Source organism: Balaenoptera musculus, chromosome 4 (genome assembly GCF_009873245.2).
Source record: "Balaenoptera musculus isolate JJ_BM4_2016_0621 chromosome 4, mBalMus1.pri.v3, whole genome shotgun sequence".
NCBI classification, from domain to species: Eukaryota; Metazoa; Chordata; class Mammalia; order Artiodactyla; family Balaenopteridae; genus Balaenoptera; species Balaenoptera musculus.
The window spans coordinates 97,542,412-97,565,040 of record NC_045788.1 but is presented as its reverse complement, the minus strand read 5'-3'; the positions used below and the strand labels follow the sequence as shown (position 1 = coordinate 97,565,040).

The 22,629-nt window shown below is 38.3% G+C and overlaps 2 protein-coding genes across 8 annotated transcripts in view; one reads left to right on the top strand and one right to left on the bottom strand.

Annotated features, from left to right (window-relative positions):
- Nucleotides 1-22,629, top strand: part of CMSS1 (cms1 ribosomal small subunit homolog) — a 392,970-nt gene that overhangs the window by 22,966 nt on the left and 347,375 nt on the right. The gene's annotated exons all lie outside the window — the stretch shown is intronic.
- FILIP1L (filamin A interacting protein 1 like) overlaps nt 1-22,629 on the bottom strand; it is a 303,845-nt gene that overhangs the window by 15,524 nt on the left and 265,692 nt on the right. For all 7 annotated transcript variants that reach the window (XM_036849941.1, XM_036849939.1, XM_036849942.1 and 4 more), the window contains one exon: nt 2,885-5,660. In XM_036849941.1, coding sequence (XP_036705836.1) covers nt 2,885-5,660 — 2,776 coding nt within the window. The remainder of the gene's footprint in view (nt 1-2,884; nt 5,661-22,629) is intronic.

The following is a 22,629-nucleotide window of genomic DNA, read 5'->3' as shown; positions in this document are numbered from 1 at the left end:
GGAAGGTATTTTTTCAGATGTTTATAGAAACAGTCTTGTCTTCTGTGAGCCTCTCAAAGGCCTTCTTTTCTTCAAGAATACAACCCTCCACTTTCACATATCTCATATGAAGATTTTCCAGTGTCACTTCCTCTCTCCTTCCTAGTTTTCAAAGTTCTTCTGTGATTTTATGTGAATGAAAAAGAAAATTCTGTAACCTCCCAAACACACACGCATACACGCGCGCACACACGCAGTTATAAAAAATTATTTTTGAAATTAAAGGCCAAAAATCTAGGATGTGTCATTCTTTGTGTGATTTTATGGAAAAGGGAAGATACTTTTTTTCAGAGATGATGCTCTCTTTACCATAAACTTTAATTAGTAGCACTTTTAGTAATCTATATATGTTATTAATATGACAGTGTTCCTAAATTTTGATGTGGATATGAGTCATTACACTGAAGTAGTCCTAGTAGAGGAACCTCTAAAAGAGGTTCAGTTCCTTGAAAGTCCAGTAAATTTCCAATAACGTTAATTACTTGGGAAGCCTATTTATAGTTAATATCTGGAGCAGATGATGAAATGAGAATTTGTGCATCATAATCATGGAGCACAGGACTTGTAGTATTAACTTTATTGTATAAAATTGCTCTGGCTCACAAAAGATAAGAAATTGAATCCTTACAAAACAGTTCGACTAATGAATAGCCCAGAGCCTCTCAAACTCTATTAGTTACAGGGGTGCCAAAAATGGATCTTTCCCTCAGTACTTGGGGCAGCCAGGAGGAACCTGAGGATGACAGGAGTCCCTGATCATCTCTGCCTCTTTATCCATTGTATCCAGTGTGTTTTCTGTTTGTGTCATTATGTGACAAAAGTTGGGAAGTGCTGGGAAGACTTTGTCCTTTAATTCTTTCTGGTTTCTGTTTATTATTTCATGATTAGTTGATCGCTACCCACCAAAACATTATATGTACTCTCTTATTATCTAGAAAGACATCTCATGCAGCAATGTTATCAATGTCTACTTTGAAAGATGTAAAATGATGTATGTAGTTTCTTCTAAAGTTCTAACCCAAGGCGACTTAAAAATAAAAACAGTTTTGGAAAACATTTAGACCATCATGTATTTTGTAATACAGTTGGGTCACTGCCAATTCCCAAGATAAATGTGTTTAAACAGAAGCTTTCTCATTCATCACTAGCCTCAGCTTTCATCCAAATTTATTTAATGATGATGCAAGCCCACAGCGTTGGTGTTGCAGTTCATCACCATGGAAGTGTTTCTGTCAACAAATCCTTGCTTTGCTATCATGAAATTGATTTTGCAGGGAAAGGAGGATAATTGTGAAAGATTCCTTTTACTTCTAAAGATCTTCACAGTTTGCCTGGGTGTCTAAATGAATTGTGTTTAAAATCAATAACTGGCAATAAAATTGACCACACTAAATTAACAGTTATGAGGTTGGAAAAGGGAAAATGACAATGAGCTACTTTGTCTGAAATCATCTTTTTTGAATGTGGCTTGGGGACCAGATTTGTAATTTAAAATGTTCCTCTGAAAGCTGTTGTTCTCTGCTACAGAAGTACAGATTATGCTGAGTCCCATTAGCAGAGTATCAGAATTCCTAGGATGCTTTTTTTTTTTTTTTTAAGGATTACTGAGTTTTTCTCACATATCTTGAAAATGGTGTAACAATAATCATAGGAGAAACTTCCCTCAACTAACATACTATATTTTTTTTTAATATGCCTTTTCTATAACTTACATTGTAATTATCTTTGGTTTTTATTTGCTTGTTGGGAGGTTAAAAAAAAAACAGAACACACACAGTTAAGTTTAAGCTTCTGAATGTAGCCCACTAACAAACAAGCAAGGTAGGAAGCACCTACCTTAAGTAATTCAAACTATTTTGGGAACCTAATAGGAAAAAGGAACAAGAAAGACATTTTTGCTTTGAAGCAGTGTTCAAGAGCATATGTCTTAGTGGCTGATTCCAGGTTTGGATGTAGACATAAATGTTTTAAGGGGATTTTCATCTATGGTAGAAATACAGTCAACTCTTGATTGTGAAGGTAACTTGTATTTCCAAATGTGCTTTTTCTGGCTTACTATCACATTTCAAAGCTTTTTACTTTCACCATCAGCTCATATGTGCTCACAAAAGCAAATTATTTAACATTATTTTATTCAGTGATTATCAGTAAACATTTATTAAGTAACTAAATTCCTAACACAGTGCTAAGCACTGTGCTGGGCACCAGGGATATTGAGATACATCTCAAGCATGAAGTTTGCTCCTGAGAGACCTTATAGTTCACTTTGAAATCAAAGAGCCATAAAATTTCATTTATTTCAACTACTTCCTCCTCCTCCTCTAATATGTGATCAGAAGTTGACTGTATATGGGAAGTAGGTCCTGTTTGTTTCTAAGGAAGAATTAATAGACATTATGAACAGGAAATAAAATTCTATTATACATGCAAAAAAAAGAACACAAAATGACCAAAAGAAAATTCAGCAAGCAATGGTAAAAATAACAAATTATTTACTGCTTTATAATGTTAAAGTATTTCACCAAGACAAGTTGCAGTCAAATTAATGTGAGTTATGGAAAATGAAATACATAAAGATGTATTTATACAAGTGCAGACTAAATATTTTCCATACAGGTATGTAAATGAAAAAATATACAGTAAGTGCACGCTTGATATGACTATGCAGGCAACACTTAGTTAGTTTCAGATACTCTTGGATAGTTCATGCATAAACCTTCCCGAAGTACAAGTTCAGTCAGTCTTTTGAGGGATGTGGAGGGATAATTAAAAAGGACTGAGTTCCTTGCAATAATATCAGTATAAACCAAATAAGGGAGGGTGGTCAGTTATATATATTACTTACTGTAATTTGTGATTGTCGAGGAAGAGGTGTGGCTGTTGGTGTGATAGTAATACTGCTGGTGACTTTATTGGTTGTTTTGTTTAGTGCCCCATTAGTTAAGCTTTGAGTTCGGTTATCCTGCAGTGATGCTGAAGGGCTGGCAGGTCTCACGGGGCTAGCTACAGCTTGCATGTAAGGACTTCCTAAGTGAATGTGGATTTTATTATCCTCAGTAGTTATCACACTTGAACTGTTACTGTTTGAACGCTGAAACTGCCACGATGACTGCCGATCAGGGGAGACTCTGAAAATCGTGTGCTTGGCACTGATTTCTATCGGCTCTGGAGAGCGTCCCTGCTCAGGGGAGCTAGCTGAACCAGTAACAGCCAAAACCTGAATAGGTGACATTGTCCTTTCTGGAGTTATGGAACCACAAGACTCTGGGGTCTGTGCCCTGGCAAAGGTTGCCATGGTAATTGGGGACATGCCTTGCTCGAAATTCATAAGGCCTTCAGCAGAGGTTTTTGATTTCACTGGAGTTATGGAAGCATTTTGGAGGATGGTTATCCTTTGCTTTGGGGTGCCACAGTTTGGTATCACTGCAGTGCTTGTGTAAGAGTGAGGACTCTCTGTGGTTGGACTTGTGATTTCAAGAGTGGCTGTGTTTTGGACATGGTCTGGAGTAACCTTTATATGAAGTGGCTGCCCAGGTGTGTGGCTTAGGACTAGATCTCCAGGTTGCACGAAGTTGCCACTGGGTTTAGTTTGTATTTTTCCATTCTGAGGATGGCCCTCCTTGGACTTCATCCAAGGAATCCATAGCTTCCTGTTAACAGGACAGGGAGTAGATGAGTTGCATTTGAAGGACAGCACGGACTCCTCATCATGAGGGTCCTCATTCTGGTCCTCACTCTCCTCATATAACTGACCGTTGATGACTGCTCGTTCCAGAGGAATGAGACTCTTGTAATCAGGTGGCTCATTGTCCACTGCTTCTGTTTGAACTTCTTTGGAAAATACTTGAGGGTCAGAGATTCTTCTTCCATTGAGACTGGGCCGGAGGCTCTTACTGAAATGACGGTACCGCTCTAACTCTTTAGTGAGATTTTCAATCTCTCTTCCTAAATCTCTGTTCCTGTTTTCTTGTTGACTGAGTTTCTTTTGCAGAACTGAATGATCTCCCTGGAGGTGACATATCAGGTCCTCAGTTGCCATGTATTCATGAATTTTCTCTTTCAGCGCATCCACTTCTCTTGAGAGGTGACCTGATTTAGCTTCTTCTTCCTGAAGCCTTTTGAAAAGCCATTGTTCATGGCTGGACTCTGTCTTTTCTGCTAACTTGTATTTGGCAAGTTCCATTTTAACATGTTCCAGCTCTTCAGATAAAAATTGAGCTTTGTCTCGTTCATTAGCATACCTTCGTTCTAGAGTCTCATACTCATCTTCAGTTTTCATGAGGTCATCCTCAATGGCTTTCATATCCTTTAACTTCAGTTTCAGTCTTTCCACTTCTTGAGAGAGCTCTTTAATCCTATTGTTCTCTTGGTGTAATGCTGTTGTGGACTTACCAGAATCTTGATTTAATTTGTTTTTTAGGAAATCTTTCTCAGTTGCTTCCAATGATTGAAGCCTGTTTTTCAACATGTTAACTTTGGACAGGAGATCATTTCCTTTCTCTTCTTCTGCTTTCAGTTTGTTTTTTAGATCATCTCTCTCTTTCGTTACACTGTACATTTTTTCTTCCACATCAGTTTTGGACTTCAGTGCCCTTTTAGTTTCTTCAATTAACTTCTCAGTAACCGTTGTCACTTTATTTTGCTCCATTTGAAGCTGAGAAGCAGCAGCTTGTAACTTATCTTCAGTTTGCTTTAATTTTTCACTCATTGTTTTCCGTTCATCTACCAGCATCACAGTTAATGTTTTCAGTTTAGTTAAATCCTCTTTTAGGGTGAATTCTGTCTTCTCCAGCCGACTTTCAATGGCTTCTAGCTCTTTGATCCTTATCTTTAAACTCTCCAGTTCCTGAGATAACTGCTTTGTGGTCATCCTTTCTTTTTCTAAATTACATTTCAGAGAGTAACATTCTTGTTTGCTTTTGTTGAAAGCATCTTCTAATTTTTCCAGAGCCATAATTCTTTTACTGAGTTTTTCAACCTCGAGTTTAAAGTCTTTACTCAGTGATGTTTCCTTTTCCAGCCTCTTATTGAGATCTCTGCACTGCTCCTCCATTTTTATGAGCTCTTCATCCTTCCCTTCCATTTCTAGCACACGTTTCCTGAGCTCCTCAACCTCAGCCATAATGCTGGAGTTTCCATATTCTCCCTTGTTAATTTTTTCTTTTATATCTTGCAGCTCCTCTTCTGCTTTTCGTAAAGACCTGTTTGTCTCTTCTAACTCATCAATTTGCCGGCTGAGTGCTGCCAGCTTTTGTCGAAGCTGGCGATTTTGGCTGTCCTCATTGGTGAGCTTCGCCATAATTGTTTCTTGGTTCTGGTGAAACTTTGTGGTCTGCGTTTGCAGATCGTTCTCTAGTCTGGTTGCCTTCTGCTCTTCTTCCTGAACTCTGGCTTCAGCAAGGGCTAGTTTAGCATGTGTTTCCTTTGCACTCGTGGTTAGGTCTTGGATTTTCTGTCTTTGAAGGGCAAGCTGTGCCGTCAGCCTTTGTTGTTCGTCCACCACCATCAAAGCAAAAGACTTCAGTTTGGTCAGCTCCTCTTTCAGGGCAGTGACCCTCTTCTCTTTTTCTTGCTCCTTCTTCTTCTGGGACTCCGTTTCTTGGTCAATTAACCTCTTTAATCTGAAAAATACAAGAGCGCATTCTATTTTGTAACTGGTGCTTTAGTAACTTGTCAGCTGTGAGTAAACATTTATGTAATTTAGTAAGACAGTATCGACTCATACAGTATCTGGAAAGGAGTTCCTGAATTTGATGGGGGAGGAGAATCTTGATTAAACAGATGTCTTGCTTTTTTTGTTTTCACTACCTGCTTTCCTCCCACCCCTCATTGATTGGTAACAGTTGCAGTTCACCAGGAGGGCAAGAATATTTGGTTTAAATTGCTTGTATAACATATAATCAGTAGACATTGTAGCCTGAAGGCTGTAAAAACAGACACAAGCTTGAGATTCAGTTGGAGGAAGCTTCCAGACTGGCCCTACTCTTACCAACTAATTAACCTGGGCAGTTATTTAACATCCCCAGGGCTTCAGTTTCTTCTATGAAAAATGGAGGCAATAATTGTATTATCTCAGGGGCCATCTGTGAAAATTAAATGAGATAATTTGTCTAAGATTCTCACAGTGCTGGCACATAATAAACATTTGATAATTGTTGCTGTTGATCCATTTTATTAATGTGGTTATTATTATATTTATCAAATGGTTGGCATGAACCATTATGTGATACATTAATGTTTGGTGATCAGCTTTCTGATTCTTAGTTAAGATAAAATTTATTCACATTGCTTAGAAGTTAGGCACTTTACTGATGGACCTGTTTGCCAGTTTAAATTTGGTTTACACTAGCCTGACATTGTGTCAGGAATCAATTCACATATATCTCTATCCCCACAGTGGATGGTAGTTGAATGAGAGTAATTGACAGGCACCTAAAGGGGTTTAGAGTTTTCATAACACTTGGGAAGAGCATGGGATTTGATACAAAAGAGCTTGATGAGTGACATGTTAGAAATGATGGAGGAAAAACTCTTATCAGGAACATAATGAGTCCCTCTTGAATGATGACTCTATGATAACATGTTATTTTTTTTCTTTACGTTTTAAGTTTGTCAACAAAGCAGGAGGACATTTTACCTGCAATATAAACTGTCTCTTCCACACATTTTTTCCCTCAGTATTGAAGTCATAGTTTTAAATTTGTGGCACTCCTTAATTACACTGGGAATGGGCTGATTATAGAGGGTGTAATTACAGCTTTGCAGTATTGTTATACAGAAGCTAAAATAGGATGGAATACCTGAAGAATTGAACTAAAGGACTTGTCATGGATGAAAAGTTATAAATATTTGTTTTCTGATCAAGCATAGAGAATTTATAATATTTTAATATATCTTTTCTACTAGGAATGAGTTAACTGTCCAATGCATGTCTTTAATTCTTGCCACAGAACTTTCTTTTTAAAGTTATTTAGGATTTGAGAGGACATTTTACTAGGAAGTTAACTTGGGGTATTCTTCTTGGAAATAGAGTCCTTTTTGAGATTCTAATCCACTCTTCTGTAATTACACTACACAAGAGGAACGTGTTTAAAATAATTGTATAATGTAAGAACTTTCAAACTTTTTTATGGGGAGGATCCACTTTTGGTTTTCCTGTTTTGAGAACCTGACAGGCTGGCCCAAGGGCTGTGGCCTGTGAAATTCTGAAGAAGCTGGTCTGGATGCCGGGGTGGGGTGGTTGATGATCTCATCCACAGTCTTGGCAAGAGGCTTGCCCATGGCTTCTGGCTCTGTCCCACTCCCTATTTGAGACACATGGGAACCTGAGAAGAGAAGCACGGTGGCTCCCTCCTGAAAGGTAATGGGACTTCACAACCCAGTGTCAGCATCCATGGGTAAACTGCTTTGGTGGTGAAGTGGTCACAGAAACTTTGGCAAAGTGCTTCTTCCTCCCACCTTAGCATTAGAATGGTATTTAACAGTACTGCAGTGAAATATTTTCCCCTCTCTACATCACAGTTCTTAGAATTTTATTAGAGAACAGTTTCACAAAAACTTTTCAGGATTTTTCAACTTATTAAATAATACCATGTGCTATTTCATTTTCATGAGAAGAAGGTATGTTTTCTTAGGATACGAAGGAGGGAAGACTGTTTGAAGTATAATGAAAAGAACATTAAAATTGAATGGTCATCAGTGAATCTTGGCATTGCCATAACTGGCAAAAAAGATTTTGAAGATGCTTCGGTTTCCGTTGTGTTCAGTGTTTTCAGCAGCAAGCATGATGCATCTTTTTCAGCATGGTGCAAGTTCATTTATCTTTTTCATGGTTTCTGAAAATTGGCTGGTATCCCCATCTGTTTCCAAGCCCCATCTTACACAGTTAGACATGTGAAACTGACAATTCGAATACATTTGCTCTCAGCATTTCCTTACTACTTGTTTCCTAACAACCTGCTGTTGCCCTGGACCAGTCCCATGAGCACACCTTAGGACAGTCAACAGGCTAGTCAGGTAAAGCCTTTCAGGGAGGAAAATAGGAATTTATATGCAGAAAGAGTTATACCCCCAACCATCAACCAGTGTGAATCCAGGATAGGAGGGAGGCCCTGATGGAACCTTTCCAGAGCCCGTAGGGTGCTTGTAATGCTATTACACATTGCAGGGTTGTGATGTATGTATGAGAGAGAGAGAGAAAAAAAAAAGAGAGAGACAGAGACACTGGTTATGCTACTGAATTGGAATCAGCACTTCTTCTGGTATGGTGACTGGGTTTATCCTAAATCATTCACTATTTCTTGCCTTATATCCAGAAGCATTTTGAAGGATAAAGTTTGAGGTTAATTTATAGTCTTGAAGAAAGGTGTTTCTTTGTAAAGTTAGCTGGTCTTACAAGATTTGAAGCTGCAAGCCTGGCCTGTTGTGCACAGTGCCCTAAACAAGGAAGCTAATTGCCACAATGCTAATTACTAATGCAGGGATATATATATTTATGTGAGTATATAATACAAGTGTGTGTGTTTATGTGTATATACACACACATAGTCGACTATGTTATTTTTTTTCTTTCAAATATTTATTTGAATGCTTTTAGCAAATATTTGCTGAGTGTTGACTGCATTTTAGTTATTTGAGGTCCACAATCACTTATCTAGAATTTCCAAAGCCAAATGTTTCCAAAATTCTAGAGTTTTCAAATTTTAGAAGGGCAGTAGGAGCATTCACCATATATTACATAACAGCTTCAGTAAGGCCTGTGGCACCACCTCCTAAGTAAACCTCTGAATACTTCTACAGTGAACCATGTGAATAGTTACACTAAGTGGGATAATTAAGATAATAAATAACCTCACATCCATTCAGGTTTTGCTGCCAAATGAGTTCCGATAAGAAGTTTTGCTGCCACAATTTAGCAAAAACTTTATGTAGTTTTTAGATCTTTGAAATTGCAGACAAGGGATTGTGGATGTGTACAATGAGGGTATAGACTTGGTATCTTTTGGTAAGAAGGGTGTGGAGTTTGAGGGTCCTAAGGCAGCTTCCTTCTTCAGTAGGATTGGGTTTTAAACCAAACAGTAACAATTTTCTGTCTCCATTATTTTTCTTTGCATATTAACAGGCTCTAGGCATTGATGCTGACTGACTTTATATGCTAATACAGATTATCATTGACTCTGGTTTTGCTAGTAACAGCAGATAAGTGATTTTGAGAGCTTTTAACCAGGGTACTCATAATCTTGAAAGCAGCATAGACCTTGGGATGTCCAGATATGAAATTCTTCTCCTCAGAACTGTGAGGTCAAATTATTGCTCCTTTTCCCATGAATAGTTCCAATTAATATGCGTCTGTGACTTTTCCAATTAATATGTTTGTATAATCTATGCTAGGGTTTCTTCAACGTCAGCACTGTTGACATTTTGGGCCAACTGATTCTTTATGGTGGAGGGCCTTGTAAGATGTTTAGCAGCATCCTTGGTCTCTACTCAGGAGATGCTCGTAACATCTCCCCAGTTGTGACAACCAAAAATATCTCCAGACATTGGCCAGTATCTTCTGGGGGTGCAGCATCACCCCCAGTTGAGAACCACTGATCTACGCCTGTGTTCGTGTTGTGTGTGTGTTTATACACGTGTATATGCCAGTCTGTCATTAGAAGTTAGACTCTTTATGGTCCTGCCTGACTCATCTTTCCCACCTGAGTTACATATACACCTGGTGATTGTATCGTCTCTGCTCAGAGCCTGTTCTCTACCAGTGCTTCTCACAGTTTAAGGTTCATTTGAATCACCTGGGAATCTTGTTAAATGGCAGATTCCAATTTTGTACGCAGGGGATGGGCCTCAAAGTTTGCATTACAGCATGTTCCCAGGTGATGCCAGGACTGACTAAAGCTTTACTATGTATGTGTCAGATGTTTTCTGGAAATGGTATTCTGGCTCAATATTAACTCAGCCAATTGTTCATCATTGATAATACCCCAAACTGTCGGCATAGCATATATTCCTGACCTACAGGGCCATCCATTTTTCTCACAGAGAACATCAGGTAGGACTAATCTAAAATCTGTCATCATTACTGGAAAAAATGACTTAAAATGCATATCATAGGTGTTCGATTAGTAGCTAAATTTTCACCTTAAAAAAGGCAGTAAATAACTTTAGTTCTAGCCCAAAGACTAAAATTATTTGAGACTATATAATAGCTACCATTCTTTTAATGCCAGTGATGTGCTGCCAAGCACTGATCTAAGTCAGTAGTACAGCTATTGCTTCTAATTCCCAGGTGAGCCTATAGGGTTTGAGATTATTCTCTATTTTACAGCCATGAAAATTGAGGGTCAGAAAGATCAGGAAGGGGCAGACAGAGCCTGTTCTCTTTCCCCATACTACATTGCCTCTCCAACAAAGAACACAAACTAGTTCATGGACCTGGTCCACATCTGAAGTGTCTTTCTCAAGGAACACTCTGTGTGTTAGAGAAACTTATCAGCCTAAAGAAAAATTCTCATTTATCATTGTGCTTGCATTCTTTTTAGTTCATATCTCACAGAGCAGTGGTTTTCAAATGTTTGCTCCTATCTCCTAAAATAATTTTCTATTATGTACAATTAATTTGTTCCTGTAAAGAGTAATTATAGCACTTTCTTTTAGCAAATGCTGTCTTTTTTACTTATTGAGGTATAATTGAAAATAAAATTATAAGATATTTAAAGTATGCAGTGTGATGATTTGATATACATATATATGATTATGAAAGGATTCCCACCAAGTTAATAGTTCCATTACCTCACATGTTCACCCTTTTTTGTGTGTGTAAGAACACTATGTTCTATTCTCTCAGCAAATTTCAATTATAAAATACAGTATTATCAACTGTAATCACCGTGTTATACATGATAACCTCAGACTGTATTCATCTTATAACTATAGTTTACCAGCCCCTCCCTATTTCCCCATTCCCCCAGTCCCCGGCAACCACATTCTACTCTCTTTCTGAGTTCAACTTTTTTTTAGATCCACATTTAAGTAATACCATGCACTGTTTGTCTGTCTCTGCCTGGCTTATTTCACTTTGCATAATGCCCTCTAGGTTCATCCATGTTATTGCAAATGGCAGGATTTCCTTCTTTTTAAAGGCTGAATAATATTCCACCATATATATACACGTGTGTGTGTGTGTATTCCCACACATATATGTGTGTGTACACACATGTAAATGTATATATGTACTGTAGATGTATAATGTATTATATATAGCACTTATATGTATACATTATATATAAATATACTTTTACATACATTGTATAAAATATACTTTACATATATTTACGTATAATTCATTGTATATGTAATGATGCATTTACATATTTATATTGTAAAATACATTTGTATATATGCACACATACACGCCACATTTTCTTTACCCATTCATCCGTTGTCAGACACTCAGACTGTTTCCATATCTTGGCTATTGTGAATAATTCTGCAGTGAACATGGGAGTACAGATGTCTCTTCAAGATAGTGATTTCATTTCCTTGGGATATATACCAAAGGATCACATGGTAGTTCTATTTTTAATTTCTTGAGAAACCTCTACACTGTTTTCTATAGTGGCTATACCAGTTTACATTCCCATCTGCAGTGTGCAGCAGTTCCCTTTTCTCCGCATCCTCCCTAGCATTTGTTATCTATTGTCTTTTTGATAATAGACATCCTCACAGATGTGAGATGATATCTCATTGTGGTTTTGATCTGCATTTCCCTGATGATTAGTGATGTGGAGTGCCTTTTCATATACCTCTTGGCCATTTGTATGTCTTCTTTGGAAAATGTCTGTTTAGGTCCTTTGCCCATTTTTTAATATTCGGTTATTTGAATTTTCTGCTTTGAGTTGTATGAGTTCTTTGTATATTTGGATAATAACCCCTATCAGTTATATGTGGTTTGCAAATATTGTCTTCCCATTCCATAGGATAACCTTTTCATTTTTGTTCGTGGGTTTCCTCTGCTGTGCAGAAGCTCTTTTTAGTTTGATGTAGTCTATCTGGCTTATTTTTACTTCTGTTACCTTTGCTTTTGGTGTCAAATTCAAAACATCATTGCCAAGACCAGTGTCAGGGAGCTTCCCCCTATATTTTTTTTCTAGGACTTTAGTTTCAGGTCTTAGGGTAAAATCTTTAATCCATTTTGAGTTGATTTTTGTGTATAATGTAGGACAGGAGTCCAATTTCATTCTTTTGCATGTGATATCCTGTTTTTCCAGCACCAGTTATTGAAGAGGGACTATCCTTTCCCCCTTGTATATTCTTGGCTCCTTTGTTGAAAATTAATTGACCATATATGGATTGGTTTATGTCTGGGCTCTCTTTTGTGTTTCACTGGTCTCTGTGTCTTTTTTTTATGCAATACCAACTGTTTTGATATTATAGGCTTCTAGTATAGTTTGAAATCAGGGACATGTGATGCCTCCAGCTTTGTTCTTTATCAAGATTGCTTTGGCTATTCAGGGTCTTTTGTGGGTTCCATGTACATTTTAGGATTGTATTTTCTATTTCTGTGAAAAATTACATTGGAAATTTTGATAGGTAGGAATTACATTGAATCTGTAGATCATTTGGATAGTATGGACATTTTAACAATATTAATTCTTCCAATCCATGAACATGGAACATCAGTCCATTTATCTGTGTCTTCTTCATTTTATTTCATCAATGTCTTATAGTTTTACTATACAGATCTTTTACTTCCTTGGTTAAATTTATTCGTAAGTATTTTATTCATTTTAATGTTATTGTAAATGGAATTGTTTTCTTAATTCTCTTTCGGTAATTTGTTCTAAAAGAATTTTTTTTAACTAAGTACGCCTTCACACATTTTAAAGCTGGCATCTAGAATTTTTTATTCAAGGTTTAAATAATTGCAAAAGATGTATATTAACGTCTGCCATATAATCTAAAAGTCATCACTGGCAAACCAGTCAACCAAATCAGACATTCAGGAAAAGTCTGGCTTCATTTTTCAACTTAAGTAAAAGTGTAAATACACATCCCTCTGGTAACCATTTCACTTCTAGAAGAGATGAGGAACAAGAGCTTATTACCCGGGACTTCCCTGGTGGCACAGTGGTTAAGAATCCGCCTGCCAATGCAGGGGACATGGGTTTGATCCCTGGTCCAGGAAGATCCCACATGCCACGGAGCAGCTAAGCCCGTGCGCCACGACTACTGAGCCTGCACTCTATGGCCCATGTGCCACAGCTACTGAAGCCCCTGCACCTAGAGCCTGTGCCGTGCTCTGCAACAAGAGGAGCCACTGCAATGAGAAGCCTGTGTATCGCAAGGAAAAGTAGCCCCTGCTCACCGAACATAGAGAAAGCCCACGCACAGCAACGAAGACCCAAGGCAGCCAAAAAACAAATAAATAAATAAAAATTTAAAAAAACAAAAACAAAAAACTTATTACCCTGAGTTGTCCCCAGATGAAATAACAGGCACTGTTATTTGCCTATATCCATCCAGTGGTTGGTTCTGAAGCTGCTGCTGCTCTGCTCTCATGGGACTCTATCAGGAGTATTTCTAGAGTTGTCCCTTTGTCTGTGCCCCAGAGGGGTTTCCAACCCAGGAAGATACAATGTAAGAAGATCTTACATTAATTTGGTAAGACTTTGTTAAGTAAGAAGAAGACTCTTTTGAAAGGGTTGTTAGAAAAGGAAACTTGTAGAGCACAAGCACTTTTCTTCTGGCAGAAAGCATGTGTGTGAATTGCGGATGTAGACATTGATTCCCTTAAAGCTCTCCATGCTTATACCTCTGGAAATTCTTTGTGTACCCACAAGAGTATGTGTACTCCAGTTTGAAGAATACTGTCTTGGAGTACTCATATTCATGTTCAAGTACTGACATGAGAGGATTATAGGAACATTCACTGAATCCTGTCCAATAAAAACAGGTTGTAGAAGCTGGTTTTATGTACACAAATGTGAGGTAGTTAAATCCAAACTGGCTTACAGCAGTGGCTTATAACAGCTCTTCTTTAAAGTTTCTATTATGGCTCGGAACTGTCATAACTTACTGTAGTTTATCACTATTATTCTATGCAATGCCAGCTCCTTGTTTTTTCAAAAATAATCACGTATGTCATCTTGAGCATTCTTTGGTACTAATCATAATGCTGGTTCCTTATTACAAAGTATACATTCAGAGCATCTTTTCAGTTTTTATTTACACACACGTCAGCACACATGTGTGACTGTATTTTATCTCCTCTGAGTAAGACACTGTTAGTAATATGCATCATATAACACACATAATGAAACAGATGGTGTGTCTAAATGCTATAATGCCAGTCATACCCATAATAACTTATATATAATTCTCATCACTTTTGATTTGTGTTTTATTTATGTACATTACAATCAACACTATTAAAATATAAGCTTCTTAAGAACAGGACACATGTCTGATTCATTTGTGTCTTCTATATTGTCTACTACAAAGCCCTTACATGTAGAAGGTACCACATGAATGGCTTTTTGAATGAATGAATGAACATTTTCCTGTGGGAAATACTGTAGTATTGTCCTAACTAATTTTATTCATTTTTAAAAGAAGGTGCTCTGGTGTTTACCATGTGCCTGGTTTTAGGTATTTAAGAAAATTAGGTGTAAATGGTTTTCCCGTTGGTGTTCTCCAAGTACACTGGCCTCTGGAAAGAACTGAGACTGTTCTTCCTTCTTCGGATCCCTGCATTAGAACTGTATGTGCTTGCTTGTTTGAGGAGAAGGGAGATGGGTGGTAAATGTCCACATCCTAGCCCCCCACTCTCCTTTGGTTATTTCATCTCTGCAAACAAAGGAGTGGTCCTTTTTATTTTTTCCTCAGAGCCAGAGCTCTACTGGACAAATATGTTTGTTTATTACACAAGCAACATTACATCAACAACAATGAAACTGAAAAGGAAATATTCACCTATGGTCTGACCACCCTAACACATCAATTATGTTTCTACTTTTCCAGATCCGTTCCCAGTTTTTCATACAACCGGCCCATATAAATAAGCTTAGCATGATTATCAAGCAATAAAACCACAGGCCATTAATGGCATTGTGTTGTTTCTGGTAGCTATAGAAATCAACCTATAAGTAGTGAACAACTTCAGAGTCAGCTTAGTTTCTCACCTGTCATCTTTTAGAGGACAAATACCCACTGTATTTACTATGTGGATCTTGAATTTAAAGTTTCTGATGTTATGAATATGGCAACACTTTTGTTCATTTAATTTGCAAACAACAAAGAATATAATACTGGGGCTATACTGAGATGAACAGGGAGGTTTCCTGTTCTCCAGAGTTTGTAGGCTTTTGGGAAAGAATGAGCAGATAATTTCAGTGCAACTCAGTAAAGCCTCCAGAGTAGTGGTTCTCAAACTTTTTGGTCTCATGATTCCTTTATGCTCTTAAAAAAATCATTGAGGGCTCTAAAGAGCTTTTGATGATGTGGGTTATGTCTATCAGTATTTATAGTATTAGAGATTCAGACCAAGATATTTTAAAGTATTTATATGTTTATTCATTAAAAATAATAAACCCACTATATGTTAACATAAATAAGATGTTTTTATGAAAAATAACTTTTTCTAACCCAATAACTTAGTGGGAAGGGCTGTTTTATATTTCTGCAAACTCTAATGCCTGGCTTAATTGAAGGCAGCTGGATTCTCAAATCTGTTTCACACATTCCATCAGCTGTAAGAGCAATGACGTCACCACATGTCATGTAGCCTTTGGAAAACTCCTTTTATGCTTGTGAGGGAATGAATGAAAAAGATAGCGTTATTATGAAAATAGCTTTGACCTCATAGACCTCTTGAAAGGGGCCATAGTTTGAGAATCACTGTTCATCTTGAGGATAGACAGTTGAAGCATAAATGGCAAATATGTCTTTCTCTGGAAAAGTCTCTGATTTAGGCTGTCACCTTCTTCAGGCTGTTACTGAGTGAGCCCTTCACTTCATACTGATGAAGTCCCCAGATTCACTGGCCTACTCACTGCTTTAGTGTTTACGTTGTTAATAAAACTAGTTGCTCCCCATCATAGATAGATGGAAGATTCCCTGCCTTCAAATGCCTCTTTCGTAGTTTTTAGAAAAATCCTAAGTGACAAAACTGCCTCCATAAGACATCGTGTTTTGTTTGAAACCACAATTTGAAATAAGGGCATGGAAACCACTGAGTGACCTGGTTCTTAAATGGGTTCATTCACAGTGCTGTGCAGGTCGGCAGACATTTAATTCATTTCAGACTTTTATGAGGCAATTACAGTGAGCACCTACTATGTGCAAAGTACTGTGCCTGTTATTTATCAGTTTACCTTTTTCTGTTAAAACCTGCCTGTATACTTGCAGACCTTACTCTGGTCATAACTTATAATAGTTTCCCATCAACAACCAAACAGTGTGATGATACCAAGTCCTGTTTGGTCTTTTCTTAAGATATATGAAATAGTGTATCTCTCATTCTAGTCCTAACTGTGTAACTTCACCTCGATGGGCCTCAATTCCTATATTTGCTTTCATTCTTCCAGCACTAGTTTAATACATTACTTTTTCTTCTTGATTTAACATGTTAATTAATAAGCAGAAAACTACATACAATGCTTTATTCATTTTTATATCTGCTCTCATGGCTAGACTTTGATAGTCTGATTATAATGATATCCCACTATATATCTTTAAGCAATTTTTATCTAATATGTAATTTTAATTGTTGCATTGCATTGATAGCAGCCATGTTTATGGTTAAATAACCACAGAATTCTAAGCAGTTTGCAGAGTAATTACATGGAATTTGTTAGAAAGCTTCCTTAGGTTGAGATAGGTTTTTGGTAATCAAGCCTGTAATTTATGTTTCCTTGCTCTACTCTCTGCTTTTTCAATGGGACTTTTCACTGTTTAGTCTAATTTTTAGGAGCACTCATAAAAATAGCTATGACTAGTCTTTTTTATTCTATGTATGCTGCTTCCTTTTATTTCTCTCACAAGTTAAAGGTTTTTTTTAAAAAATTACAGCTACAGCATACCATAGTCATAATGTAATGCTTGATTCATTTGACTTGGTCAGCAAGATCTAGAAGAACAGTAACACTTTTTTTGGCATCTGCTAGCCAAGTATGAGTATAAATCTGTGTCTGCTTTATGTCCTTGTTACTGAAGATACTGTCATCATCATTGAGATCATTTAGAGACACCATAAATGGGTCCAGATCCAGAAAACTGGGTTGCTGTTTTCCTTCACTGTTTGAAACAAGAATTAGGGCATGAAGTGATGGAGAAGGCTTTAGCTGGTGTCAGAGGAATATACAGTAAAAATGGGGGTGAATCAGAACTCTTCAACATCTGAACAATCTTGTTTGGCTCCCCAGGGGTCAGAGGAAGTGAATTAATAAGATGCAGATCATCAATGACCTACTAATTATAAGGAGGTTGGGAGCTTTTAGCAGAGAAACCTAAGGATCCTAAGAGGAGCTTATGAAATTCTCAGATTGAGCAGAGGGACCAGGATTGGTACAAATCTTTTTTTAAAAAGAAGGAAGGGCTTCCCTGGTGGCGCAGCGGTTGAGAATCTGCCTGCCAATGCAGGGGACACGGGTTCGAGCCCTGGTCTGGGAAGATCCCACATGCCGCGGAGCAACTAGGCCCGTGAGCCACAACTACTGAGCCTGCGCGTCTGGAGCCTGTGCTCCGCAACAAGAGAGGCCGCGATAGTGAGAGGCCCGCGCACCGCGATGAAGAGTGGCCCCCACTTGCCGCAACTAGAGAAAGCCCTCGCACAGAAACAAAGATCCAACACAGCCAAAAATAAATTAATCAATTAATTTAAAAAAAAAAAAGGAAAAAGAGCAAAGAAACTGAGATAAAGCGTCTCCTAGAAAGAAAAACTGCTGAAAGGCAAGGTTTCAGAACTAGAAAAAGGTCAGTCTAAGAGCTCACAGGCACTGAGCTTGGGGAGTAAGGCTACAAGGAGAATATTTTCATTTTGAGACCATGGAATCTGGGCTAGGAGACTCTGCACACTCCAATCAAAGGGCCAGGTGGAGACTTAAAAAGGTGCTCAGTCTAGGCCCAGGAGAGGAAATCAGAACTAACAAGGGAGTGACAATAAGGACAGCATGTGTAAATTTGGACCACGATAATTACTTAGAGCCTGAATTATATGTTGTTACTTCTTCAGTGCTGTATTGTCAGTTAAGGAACTTTCTAGAAAGAACTATTGGATGATGGATGTTCATTGAATACCACTAAGCTTATGCTTCCTCATCCCCCATTTTAATTTTTCGTATTAAAAAGTATCTACTCAGATCGATTTGTCTTTTTGCCATTTACTGAAATAGATTCCTTGCTTTGAATATATTATAGCTATCATGAAGAAACTTAAAAAAAAAAATTACTGTGAGTATACTACTACACTAAAGAGCCTACTCACTTTTCTTTTCATGTTCTTCTCCCCGCCTCCCCACTCTGACCCCTCAGATCAGTGTTTTAACATTTTTTTCTTTTCCAGACTTTCCATTTTGATTGCTACTACACCAAAAAAAACAAACAAAGGAAAAAAAACTAGCCTGTCTTTCAACAGATTGAGACTTCAGGTCCTCGGCAGACTGGAAGTTTCATCTCCCTGATCCATCAAGGCCTACCTAGGCCTCCCACAGACATGGTGCCTTCCCCGGCTGCCTGGGAGAAGTATTCAAAAAGCCACCCAGCATGTGGTACCTTGGATTGTCACAGATTGAGTGTGCTCCTATATTCCTGAGAGCACCTTGCCTTGTACATGGCATGCAGAGCCGCCTTTAAGTTTAAGTGGATGGTAATGATGATATTGGGCTTGTTCCCAGGTTCCTAACATTTTGACTGTTTATCATTCTTTCCATTCCTTCCTCCCCCTCTCTGTGGTTGACTTGGTACTCTTTGTGATCTGTGTTCTTCTGTATCATATTTGTTTGCTCCACCATGGTAGCCTTCTTTAGGATAGGAATGATGTCCTCTCTACTGCCTATTCCCTGCTGCCCCAGCAGTAGATGGCAGTAAACAGTGCAGGTGACTGGGTGACAAGGGCCAGGCAGGATGACTGACAGGGAGCAAGTACGCTCACCAGCACCGAGGCACAAATGGGAAAGAGGCAATAGAATACTGTGGGGGGCAGGGTAGTGCTGGGGGAGAAATTCAGATTTTGGAGTTCAATTTTCAGACCTGAGTCTTGGCTTCCCCACTCTACCTAGTGTGACTGAGCAAGCAATTTAACCTCTACAAATCTCATTTTCTTCATCTGTAGAATGGGGATAATACTGGAACCTCCCTCATAATAGTGCTGTTCCAAGGATCAAGTAAAATAATCTATACAAAAGCTCCTAGCATACTGCCTGGCACAATACATATCAGTTACCACTAGAAGTAGGAAACTGTACCGATGATGACAGTATAGAAGAACATCTCAGCCACAATGGGATGCCTCATGTAATGGTCACCTGGGAGAGACAGAGTCCGAATTCACACTAGAATGAAAGATATTACTCCATAATCTATTTACTGTGATCTATCTTCAGGCCATTCATGGATCTTTTCAGCCATGCACATGGTTTGCTATACTGATTATCATTGGTAGGCCCGGGTTTCTCGGCTTCGGCAGTACTGACATCCTGGGCTGGATGACTCCTTGGTGTGCGGACTGCCCTGTGCATTGCAGGGTGCTTAGCAGCACCCCTGGCCTCTACCCACTAGATGCCAGAAGTAACTCAGTACCCCCAGCTGTGTTGTGACAATCAAACAATGTCTCCCAACATTGCGGAAAACCTGGGGGGGAAATGTCGCCTCTGGTTGTAACCACCACTTTAGGGCATAGTTGATTTTTTGGAAAACTTCTGTTAGCTCTCTTTGTGTTAGTTGTCTCTGACATTCATAACTCTTCACTGTTTGCTGCTCAAATATATTTGGGATCAGTACTTCCCATTCCTCTTTTGTTCACAGATCTACGCCACAGCTCTTCTCCCTTCCTGGAAGAGAACGTGCTTTGAATGTGTATTATCCAGTGAAATGCCAGCATATCACAACGGATACTAATAGCTGATTCTCCCAAAGCCTCTTTGATGTTCTGCTCCTCTTTCTCCTGTTCTTTGTTCCTTGCGTGTAAACGTGCAGTAACGTTCTCTGCTGAGATAATATGCTCCTAGACTTGTCTGCCTGGGGACTCAGAGGTGGGGTGGGCTGACGGATGCAGTCTCTTTCTGTATGTGCTACTGCTGGGCTTAGTTTCCATAGTGGAAAATGTGGAGAAGACTATTGAGGATATTTTATAATGTTTTTTGAACATTTCAGAAAAAAATACAAATAACAGGTTGAGGGATACCCAAATTATCTGAGAAAAGTTATTTGAGGTTTTCATACTGTTGTATACTTAACTTTTTAATTATACACAGTTTACTTTGCTCAGTTTTAACTCTTCAAGAAAGTCTGAATTTCAGTCTTGGATTTCAGATTAGCATTCCTAAATATATACGTCTCCAAATACGTATATTAAAAGGTATAGGGTCCTACCTCATCCTTCATGTGCCAGTTCCTCTTCCCCAACCTATAACCACTGATACTAGTTTCTTACATGTACTTCTATAGTGTCTTTATGAGTAAATAAGCAAATACAAATAAAGATTCTTAGTCTCTCCCTTTTTTATACAAAAAATAGCTTACTATAAACTCTCTTTATCCTTCACCTTGATTTTTGCCGTGAAACGTTTTCTTGGAGATTTTTTTTTTTTAAGATTTTTTTGATGTGGACCGTTTTTTAAAGTCTTTATTGAATTTGTTACAATATTGGTTCTGTTTTATGTTTTCTGGTTTTTTGGCCTCAAGGCATGTGGGATCTTAGCTCCCCGACCAGGGATCGAACCCACACCCCCTGCATTGGAAGGCGAAGTCTTAACCGCTGGACCGCCAAGGAAGTCCCAGAGATCTTTCTATTAGATCAGTGTTCTTAAGCAGGGACAGGAAAAGGGAATAAAAGTTAACATGGCTGCTAAATAAATCTTTACAACTTCATGCTTAAATAATTAAAATTTACAGGATTTTTGAGATGAAGTAACATAGAGAAACAGGAGTCATATACTTTTGCTGTTTTGAATTTTTAATATTAAGATAAATTGTAATAGTAATGTTATTTGATTATAATTTTATAACAACACCTTAACTGATGTATATCTGTTTTTATAATGTGTGTGTGTAGCATCTGCATTTTCTTAGTTAAGAAACTGAAGCCCAGGAAGACTAAATAATACCATTGTTATGGTAGCCCTGGTACCAGATCACAGACTCCAGTTCCCAGTTGCTATCAGTGTGGGATTTAGTTTATAGTGAAAAAGAAACAAGCATACTGAGGGTCTACTCTGTGCCACTTGATCTTACTTAATCCTTAAAACAACCTGATGAGGTAAGTATTATTCCTATTTTACAGATGAGGGTAAGGACCAAAAAACTAAAATTTAGAGAGGTTAAATAACTACCAAATAGCACAAATAACCAAACCAGAATAAAAATTCACTGTCTACAAAGCATGTGTTCTTTTAGCTTAACCAGTCTACATGCTAGAAAGCCCAGACAGAGTACTGACCTCAGAAGAGTTTCCTCTTTCTCCCATCTCATGCTTTTAGTATCAATTTGTTCATTCATTCCTGCACTCTAGGTCCCTATCCCATTGACTCCCTGACCCCTCCTACCTTTGCTCAGTCTGCTCCAGTCATACCAGTTTCCCTGTTGCTCCTTGAACACAGCAGGGCCTGTGGCTTTTGTACTGGCTGCCTTCCCAGGGAGCCACTGGACTCTCTCCCCTAGTTCATGTAGTACCACCTGGCATACTATATTTTACTTACTTGATCATTGGCTGTCTCTCCTACTAGAATGTAAACTTCATGTGAGTAGGGAGGTAGGGGTGGGTGTGTTGTGTGTGTGTGTGTGTGTGTGTGTGTTTTATTCAGTGACGGGTCAAGCAGTTGTCTGTTTTATTCAGTGCTAGATTTCTAGCTCAAGAACAGTGCCCAGTATTTGCTTGGTAGTCAATAAGTATTTGTTAAATATTTGAACAAATACCTATTCTACTTTTGAACTAGGTACCATGTTAGGGTATAAGTGTGTGACTGTAAGCAAAAGACACATAGTACAGTCACCCTCTGTATCTTCAGATGCAGAACCCATAGATAGGGAGGGCTGACTGTACTATATCATTTTACATGAGAGACTTGAGCATCTGTGGATTTTGGTATCTGTGGGAGTCCTGGAACCAATCCCCCTTGGATACTGAAGGATGACTGTAAGTATTCAATAGTTCCTTTCCTCTATAGTCATTGAATAACAGTTATCATTTATTGAGGAATTATTATATGCCATGTACCATGCTAGTCCCGGAAACAGTCATAAGAAGCAAGTACAGCAAGTCCCCGACATATGAACCTTCAAGTTGCAAACTTTCAAAGACATGAATGTGCATTCCATCAGTGTCAGGCATGAGTGAAATTGCAGCTTGCCCTCCTTCTCCTATTGCTGATGATCCTT